The 9339-nt window shown below is 53.2% G+C and overlaps 1 protein-coding gene across 1 annotated transcript in view; it reads right to left on the bottom strand.

Annotated features, from left to right (window-relative positions):
* Window positions 1–1195: 1195 nt before the first annotated feature.
* Window positions 1196–9339, bottom strand: part of NMT1 (N-myristoyltransferase 1) — a 27741-nt gene continuing 19597 nt past the window's right edge. Inside the window, exons 5-12 of the mRNA XM_037494887.2 lie at window positions 8548–8639; window positions 7762–7878; window positions 6935–7105; window positions 6034–6142; window positions 3750–3920; window positions 3057–3224; window positions 2019–2156; window positions 1196–1558 (exon numbers count right to left, since the gene is read on the bottom strand). Coding sequence (XP_037350784.1) covers window positions 1538–1558; window positions 2019–2156; window positions 3057–3224; window positions 3750–3920; window positions 6034–6142; window positions 6935–7105; window positions 7762–7878; window positions 8548–8639 — 987 coding nt within the window. The 3' untranslated portion in view covers window positions 1196–1537. The remainder of the gene's footprint in view (window positions 1559–2018; window positions 2157–3056; window positions 3225–3749; window positions 3921–6033; window positions 6143–6934; window positions 7106–7761; window positions 7879–8547; window positions 8640–9339) is intronic.

Genomic DNA, 9339 nt, shown 5'->3' with positions numbered 1-9339 from the left:
ACCCAGACCTACCACCTGAAATGCAGCCCTATTGGCCTGCAGACCGTGGCTTCAGTCAGCGGGACTAGGCTGAGCCTAAGGCTCTCCTCCTCCTGCAAGTAGCCGAGAGGTGAAAGCAGCCAGGAACCCCCACCGCACACATGCTAGTCACCCATTTATTTTCTCCCAGAGCAAAAGCTACACACAAGCCTGTGGGGTGAGGGGTGCCAACAATTCCACAGTGCAGTCCTGCCCAGGCCACTAGGCTGAGCACAAGTGAGGACAGCCTGCAAGGCCAGCCGCGTGCCCAGAGGCGCCATTCCTTTGGGGGGAAAGCCGGCGGCATCCGTAATCACACCACCATCACAGAAGTCCACAAAACATCATCAGCGAAAATCAGACTCAGACAATGGCGACCTGAAATCATCTCAGTTGCCAAGTCGAGATCGGATCTAGCCACCAGTCCTCGTGGGCTCTGTCTTTGACAGGAGCGCAAAAGGACGGCTAACAGGTTGGAAGGCACAGGCCAGGGGCTGCTGGCTGAAGAGGTCTAGTTATCAACCCCACGCCACACTTGCCCAGCCACCCTGGGGGTGGCAGGACACTGGCTCTTTGCTCTAATATGAGCCAAGCAGGGCTTGCACTGATGGGGTCTCCACAGGTCCCAGATGCTACAAGGAGGTCCCGGGTCCCCTTCACACTGCCAGTCATCCCAGGCAGCAGAGAAACACAATTGCACAGGGAACTTGTCCTTATAAGGTTGACAACAGCTGGCTAAAGAGCCCTTTCAAGCCAGGTGGCAGGGTGACTTCCTAGAGGAAGCAGGCCAGGAGGGCGGAAGGAGGGGCTCAATGAACGAAATCTGCTTCCAAGCATCATCTCTGCCGCCCCGTTCCAGGATGCGGAAAAGGCCTGGCCCCTTCGGGGAAAGCCTCTGCCTTGGGTCAGCCCTCCACCTCACCCTGCCTTCTCGAAGCCAATCACTCTAGTCGATTCAGAAGAGGAACTGGAGAAGACTCCCCACTGCAGGAGACTTCTTCTTCCTGCTCTCCCAAGAATAGTCAAGCCTGCTTCAGAAGCAAACAATCCACTGTACCAATGTGTTTGTCTGCACTGTCCTTGGATTCTAATTCTGAGGAATGATCTGGATTCAGTTTTTCATCAGAGACCAGACATCCTTGCACATTTGGAACATGAAAGATATTTAAAATATTTATATATATATATAATATATATACTTTTATTATTCACCCGTTAACTCCATAGTATACCAATCACGAGCTAGTTTTCAGCAGTTACATTCCCTTGATCACGGCTGCAAAAGGATGTAATTAATTGGAAAACAGGGAGACCAGAGACACGGCCAGAGGTGACGTCACGCAGCCTACGCCATTGCAATGCAATCGTCAAGTTCATTGGCGGTTTGGTAAAGCCGGTTCAATTCTGCTCCCTTTGCCAAGGATTCTCACGTTTGTGAAAATTGGACCAACAAGTGGTGGGGTTCCGTTTCCTGGTTTGAATTCTCAGTGGCTTTATCCAGAATTTCACTGGCGACTGGTTACTGTAACACCAGCCCAACCTAGGAGAGCCAGCGGGAAGAGGTGGGGTTGAGTTGACAGCTGTCCCAAGACCCGCTTCCCACCCAGTCCTCATGCTCCCAGTGACGGAGCCCCAGAGCGCCGCTGTGCAGTGGGGCAGCCTCACTCAACCACCACGCCAGGCCTTACACAGCCATGATCCTTCTCAGAGAGCAAGAGGAACACAGGTCATCCATCTGTTATTCTGTAAATGCTGATGAAACCCACAGCCGTAGGCTGCCCTGTGGAGCTGGGAGAGGAAGGGCTAAGGGCCCGGCCCTCCACCACCCTCACACCAGCTGCAAGCCTGGCTTCAGAGGGAGGAGACCTTTCAGGGACCCAAACTGATGCTGGATCCCAGACCCATGGCCCAGTTTCTGCTGGAGACACCAACTCCCTGACCAGGGCCGGCCACCCTCCAGCTGGGGCCTTGGCAGGAGGCTGCACATAGCACAGACGTACCTTCTCTGCCCCCATGCTGGGGCACTTCCAATTGTAGAGATAATACTGCAGGTTGCCGTCCCCTATGCCAAATTTAAGCTTCTCCAGGAAGGTTTTGTTCTCCATGAGATCCAGTGCATTGAACACGTCGAACCCTTTCTGCACGGCACAGGGGGGAATGGGAACAGGTGAACATAGGTGAAAGCCGCCTCACCTGTCCGACCTGTTCCATCACATCCCCACCCCTAGGTGGCTGACAGAAGCTGTGGCTGTGTCCTTGTTGAATCCAAACTCCAGCCAGTACCCCGCTCTCCAGTGGGGCTCTCACAACACTCAGCGTTGCCCCACCTGGCCTCTCCTCAGTGTCCCACTAGGCACACACCATGTACTCAGAGTCCAAGCTGCTGCTCCCATTATTCTGTTACACCTCCCTCAAACTCCAGGAACTTCCATGGCCCTCTCTGGTGACCAAGCCCCGAACCCCTTGCTCTGAGAAACTGGCTCCTATCAGTGACTGACCATTTGCCCTGCTCCTTCAGTCCCTGGACATCCCGAAGCCACCTCCTAATTCTCCCCAAATAGGCCAGAAGTCCTCATAGGGCAGCGAGCCAGACTGCCCATAGCTCGGCAGGCTCACAGTGGCTGGGCCTGGTGCAGGCAGAACCCCCGATTAAGGGCTGATGTTTTGACAACCCTAGGCCCCAACCCCTGTGCTCTGCTGTCAGCCACTCCAATGACTCACCACGACAGAGACTAATCTCCCCATTCCCATGCTAGGGAAGTCATGAGGAGAACCCCTTTACTCCTCGAGCAGGCCTGGCTATTCAGGCTCCTTGGCAGTGCCTCCTGTGAGAATGAAACTCACTGAAATAAATCAGGAGGAGTTCAAGGCCTTCATCTCATGTGGATGTTCCCACTCCCTCCTAGTTTTGAGCTACTGGCATACAACTACCGAGCCCTCCCTAAGCAGAGCAGGCAGGTAAGGAAGGCCCACCCCCGGCGTGGGCAGCTCACCACTGCCCCTTCCCCAGAGCTCCAGACCTCCTGGCGGCTCCTCACCGTTTTGGCAAGCACAAGGGCGTCGCTCATGAGGTCTAAGAGAGGGGTCTGGGTGTGAACGTTGTAGAAAGAATAAGCAGCTTTTAGACTCTTGTGGGTTGGATGGTTCATGATGGTGGAGGGAAGTGTATAAAAGCTCAGGAAGTCTGTCACCTCTCCGCTGGCATTCTGAAGGAAGACAGTAATGGCAACTTCAGCCACGCTCTCACACACCCCCTCAAGCAGCACTGCCCTCCCAAGGGATGGGTGGAAACTGAAACGGGATATGCAAGGAGGGAAAAATGTACTGGCCAAAGGCACCTGAAGACAGAGCAGGAGGCAGATCCATGCTGGACCGTGGGTGGAACCTGTGGCGCCTGCCTGCATGTCACCAGTGACCTCTTCTGATGTTTCACATTCCCCAGGCTGTGTCCCCAGGTGTGTCTGGCACTAGCTTGAGCTGAGACAGGCAGGGAATCGAGGCTTACCTGACTAAGAGGGGTCAGTTCTCTCGCCACTGGGTCACCAGGTGTGGGGCGAGCAAGCCACACCCATCTGTCTTAGGGAGGACCAAGCACGAATGGTCAAGGAAGACTAGGATGGTAACATTCCCGTCAAATGGCTCCTCAGTCACCAAGCCTGGGCACCCCAGGAACTGAAGGGGACACCTCTCTGCGAATGGGTCAGAACCCCAGAACACTGCTCCCCACTCACCTCCACCACAAATGTGTCGATGATGTTCTCCTGGGGGTAGAACCAGTGCTCCACCTCCTCCTGGCTCATGACCGGGGTGAGGTGGAACTGCTTCAGGTACCTAGTGAGGAGCTGGTGCACTACTGGAATGTCCTTTTTTTCCATTGGTCGCAGTCCAGCTGTCTTGGGAGTCTACAAGGAAGACCGAAGACTCAGCATCAGACATGCTGACTATGAGCATCCTGGTCCCTCACAAGCCCTTAAAACACCACAAATGTCATGTTGTCTCCCTTCCTCCCCAACGCAGGGTCTATCCACCCAGACCCTCAGGAGAGAATCCTGGGCTACTGCCTCTCACCCACTGTCCATATCCAGTTGGGCACATGTCCTACCTCCCTGGCATCTGTTGGCCTTTCCCCTCCTCATTAAAGCTGTTATTCTTGCCCCTGGTTAAGGACATGGCTTCAACCTCTTACCCACACGCCCCACAAAATACTACCCATCAGGCCCTCTCTTTTCCAAATTCCCTAATACGTAGCTCAGGACACACTACCCTCTGGACCAGCTGGCTGCTCTGGCTGTGTCTTCTGTCCCTCCCACCCAGTATTCTTCAGTGTGGGCCATTTGACAATACTCAGAGATATTTTTGGTTGTCGCAACTCAGGAGAGGAAGCTAGTGGCACCCTGGTAGAAGCCTGGGATGCTACTCAATACCCTACAGTACTTAAGTCAGTCCCTCAATAAAGGTCCCTAAAGCCCAAAATGTCAGCGACCGAGAGCACCCTGAAGGCCACATAGAAGTGCTGAAGTAGGCCCAGCCCAGCATTACTCCACGAAGCCTCTCCTGGATCCCCTCCTCAAAGTCCCCACACCTCCTCCCACTGAGCTGGAACACATCTCTTCCTGTGCTGGTATCTACCCTCCAGACAGGCTCCTAGGTGCAGGCACATGGAACTCCCAGGCCCAGCAGTGTCTACAGAGGAAATGCACCCTGCCTGTCCTCAGCAGTGCCCTAGTAGCACATTGCTGCAAGTTAAATCAGAAGAAAAGCACCAAGCTCCTGGGATTTAACCTCAAACCAGAATCCCACCCCATTTTCTTAGAAACTGCTTCACTGGAATAAAGCTAAGTGATGCCCTGAAGCAAATTCGGGGGCTGATAAAACCTCCAAAGGCTTAAATACACAAAGGTGGGGCCAGTCAAATCTGAAAACAGTGGAATTAGAGTTTATATACCTCAGTCATGGCTGATGCAGCTGCTTCCCAGTAGAGGAACTGCTTTTAAAAGTGCCCTTCCAGGCCCTTTGCTGCCAAAATTCCTTGTTATGCCTGCTGTCTCCAGGGAACACTTAGGGACCTTACTTTTACAAGCCAGCGCCCACAATGACACCTCAATCCCTGTTCTGAAAAAGAAGCCATGCTGGGATTCTCAACCATGGCGTGGGGGGAGAACCAGCAATACCCTTTCTGGCACTGACCAATTTAAGAACACTCTCTGCCTGCCGAGACACAGGGCACATCTGGCAAATAAGAGAAAGAAGACACCCATCATGGCCCCCATGCCTAGTCTTTTTGGGGAAGTGGCTATCAAAATGGGACACCAATGGTCCCAACCCCAAGGTGGGTTAGCCCACTCCCAGGGTGATTAATCCAGTTTGGTGGCTGATGAATCTCGGCAGGTAGCGCGTTGGCCGCAGGAGCTGTGCAAGCACTGGCTGGACGAGCCCTGAGGGAAGAAAAGCTATTTTAAGACCCACCAGGATCCAAAGCCAGACACAACTGGGACACAAAGAGCAGTTGTTTCTTGGGGAAACTAGGCAAATCAAGACCAAAACCAGAAAACCAGTTCACTCCAGGCTGCTTAGCCCTTCAGTGGCAGAATCTGGATGGGGGGTTGGGATTAGAAATCTGGGCTTCCCTTGCAAGCTCAGCCTTGGCCAGAGGGGCAACAGACACTCTCTGGCTCCTTGTTCTGGGGAGTTTAGGACTTCAGTGAGTGCGTGCATCCTCCTAGCTTTGCTCATGCTAAACTTGGAGAATAGGTGCTCTCAGCTCAGGAACAGATGGCAGGGAAGCTAGCCCAGGAGCAGGCTCAGAAGAACTGAGAAAGCCGAACTAAAATACAGACAACCCTTGCTATAGATAACAGAACAGAAATGGAAAGTCTCGGAATCTGGAAATTGTGTTGGGTTACTCTTCTGACCCAGCTCCCCGTCCTGTCCTGCACCGGAAGCCTTGCTCTTTCCTGCTCAGGGCCAGGCTCTCCTGGCCTCTCTCTCCCCTGCCCATCACCCTGGAGCACTGGCCTCTGGCAGTCGGTAGAGCTTCATGGTACGCTGCATGGTCATATTTCTGCTCAGGTGGGAAAACTTCACTTCAATCAGCTTCCGTGGGTTTAGGGACCGATGCCAGTACCTGTGGGGACACAAATGTCCTGTCCTCAGAGCATTCTGCCAAGTCCAGACAATGGTATGGAGGTCTCCAGACAGCCAGCAGGTGGCGCGAGACACACATCAGGCCTCCCTGGTCTCTAACCTCCCCCACTGAATGCTAGCTGCCACAGCCCTTCCTATTTTTGTTCTCTCTATCTTTCCTTCTCAATTTCAAAAGCCATTCCTTTGTTACAGAAATTCCGGGAAAAGCAACCCTCCCTCCTGGAATCAAGTTAATGGAAAAGATCCATAGTTCTCTGAGTGTTTACCCTCCTCCCTCTTCTGCGTCTCCTGGAGCTTCCGTGCTCGTGCTCGAGACAGACTGTTCACTTGTTTCAAACTACTTTATCAGGCAGCAGGGGTCCCTGGGTGACACAGGAGTCAGATATGCTCCCTCTGGCCCCCACAATACTCAAAGCAAACTGAGCCAACCATTTAAAACTTTAGGAACTTGACCATAAAAATCCGGACTTGGGCTCACCCTTTACAACTAAAAACCCCAGCTGACTGACCCCACCTTTCCAAATGGCAGGAGTCAGGGGAGCTAACCCCTTCAGACAGGGCATGCACTTGCCGCCTGCTCTTCCTATAGCGCTCCCTCCATGCTGCCTTCCTGGCTCCAGTGGGCACCTACCACCATCTTATCAGGCCCTGGAGAAGCCAGATGCCCTGGGACACACCAAGCCAAGGGGCCAAGGCGCAGCTCTCAGGGTGGCCTGAGAGCTGAACTATGGTGGCCACGCCACTCTAAGACCTCAGGAGAAGAGATGTTTACCTGCAGGTGCCAACAGGCTTTGGTAACACCACCCCGGCAGTGTAAACAGCTTGGAAAATGCCCTCCAGGTGAACCCGCCGGGTTATCTCTCGGATCAGGACTGGAGCTACCCTCTTGGAGCGCAGTTTCTTGTGGACACAGAGGAAGTTGATCTCCACCATCTTTTTCTCTCTGGAAAGGGAAGAAAAAGCCCAGTGACAAGGCCTTTATCAGGGCAGGAAACTCTCTTACACACATGGACCCACCCCTGCAAGGCCTGGCCTTCCACACAGGCCTGCCTTCTGCCCCGGTATGGGGGACTTGAGCAAACCCTTTTCTTTGAAGACACCACCAGCATGTCCCTGCTGAATCCTTAATAGCAGGGCAGAGGAGTCTGCCTTTTAGCAGGCAGGAACACAGAGTAAGTAAAGTATTTTTTCAAAGACTCCCATAGGCATTCCCGGCCTAAAAGCCCAGAAGACAGGCAGGTGGTTGATCCCCAGGGCAAGTGAAAGCAGAGCTCAAGGCCCAGTGACTACGAGGATGGGAAGCCCAGTGGCTCCTGTTTCCCAAGCTGCTTGAGTGTACCACCATGTGGCAGGTGCAAGTGCAAGCACAGAGCTCCAGTGCAGCCAGAGCATGCCCGAGGGGTGGGCGGCCCTTCCAGCCTGCTCACAGACAAGGGACCCAGCCACAATTCAGAGCAAAACAGACAGTTCCTATTATGAACTTCTATTCCCAGGACCTGCCCTCTTTCTTTTGTAGAAGGTAAGTGTATTACTGCTTTTTCTCCCCTCCCTCCCAGACCAAGCACAATGGGAAGTTGCGGGGGTGGCCCTGGGGCTTACGTGTCATAGATGTGGATGTTTGCTGGGATGGCACTGATGAACCCGACCAGTTTCCGACTTGAGACCACTCGAACCCCACAGTGCCACTGGGGGAGCCAGCCAGGTGGCCGGAGAGCCCTGCAAGAGAGACAGGGGCTGCGGCTGGTGCTGCTTGCCAGTGGGCCTTTGGGTCTCTTTGGGCTGCACAGTCCCATCAGGTTCTAAACTCGTGAGATACCTCCCTGGGGTTAACAGCTAGACTTCAACAGAGGTTGACTGTCAAGTCCTCCTGGGCATGGGACCACAGACCTTTCTGGCCCTTAGCCCCCTTGGCCTACTTACTCCCTCAATCCAAGGCTACCATACTGAGGACTTCCCATCTGATCCAATTTCTTTGCGCTCATGCATTCTGATGGCTGAAGCAGAGGACTGGCCTCTCTGGCTGCAAGTCCAGTGGGTCCCATGGTTGGGAGTTGACCAAGGAGCCCCTGGAGCTCTGGTCTCCAGCTCCCTGCTGGCACTCTCACAGGAGGTCCTGTCCCTCCCTCTCTTCTTATATAAGGGCACCATACAACAGGTGGTCTTGTCTTCCAGGTACCAGTTCCACACAGGTCTCCCTCACAGTCATTCTGTCTTAAGCAAAGTTTCAATTCTAAGCTCCAAGGAAGCAAGTCCCCTTCAGCTGCAGGAACTCAAAAGTTATACAATAATTTACTCGTTCAAAGGTTGGCTAGTAGCAGGGATGCCTGGTGATAGTCCTGCTCAGTGCCTTGTCCCGTTAACCATGAGAAAGCCTTCACAACTCACCATAACAGAAATTCTGGGGAATAATCAAATCGGAACATGTTGTCATCATCTTCCACATAATTCTCATTCAGGAGGGTGTACAGTTCTTTCAGCTGTGGAGAAATAAGGGGTTGGCTTAGAGGTATTCTACCAGATGGGGGACCAACTCCAAAATCCAGGGGGCCACTCCAAGCTTTTCAGAAGAACAAGGCAAACTACCAAAAACTACATTTAATCTCACAAACCGTTTCGTTGCAAGCACGGCAGGGAGTATTTTGAAACAAGCACCCTAGTTGTAATTGGAGAACGAGCCACCACAGGGCAGAGAGACAGATCTAAGTACATAAAGTGGCAGGCCAAGATTGCCATCCGCTAACCTGCCACTGCAGCTTGGACATGGGAATGAACGAATGGATGAACAAGAATGAAGCATGGGGCCTCCCTGGTGGTGCAGGGGTTAAAGTCTCAGCGCTATCAAGCCGTCACCAGTGGCCTGAGTTCGATCCCTGGCCAGAGAGCTGACCCACATGGCGCAGCAGACCTCTCCTGTCTCACCCGCTGCTCCCCTCAGCAGTGTTTTTCAGTAGATCCGCCTGCTATGTCCCTGGTGAATCCTTCCCCCACCTACTGTACCTCTGGCCTACACCCCAGTTCTTGTATTCATAAATAAATCTTTTTTAAAAAAGTGGAATTAAAAAAAAAAAAAGCATGAAAAAAGGGGTACCACCTGGGAAGGCTACAGAGGTTGACTGTCAAGCTGCCAGCTAGCCTGCCAGTACTACTGAGGTGGAGCCTGAGCTGGGCCTAGGGCGG

Source organism: Talpa occidentalis, unplaced genomic scaffold (assembly GCF_014898055.3).
Source record: "Talpa occidentalis isolate TD23 unplaced genomic scaffold, MPIMG_talOcc4v2.1 talOcc4.7, whole genome shotgun sequence".
NCBI classification, from domain to species: domain Eukaryota; kingdom Metazoa; phylum Chordata; class Mammalia; order Eulipotyphla; family Talpidae; genus Talpa; species Talpa occidentalis.
Note: the sequence above shows the minus strand (reverse complement) of the source record. Positions and strands in the feature narration are given on the sequence as shown.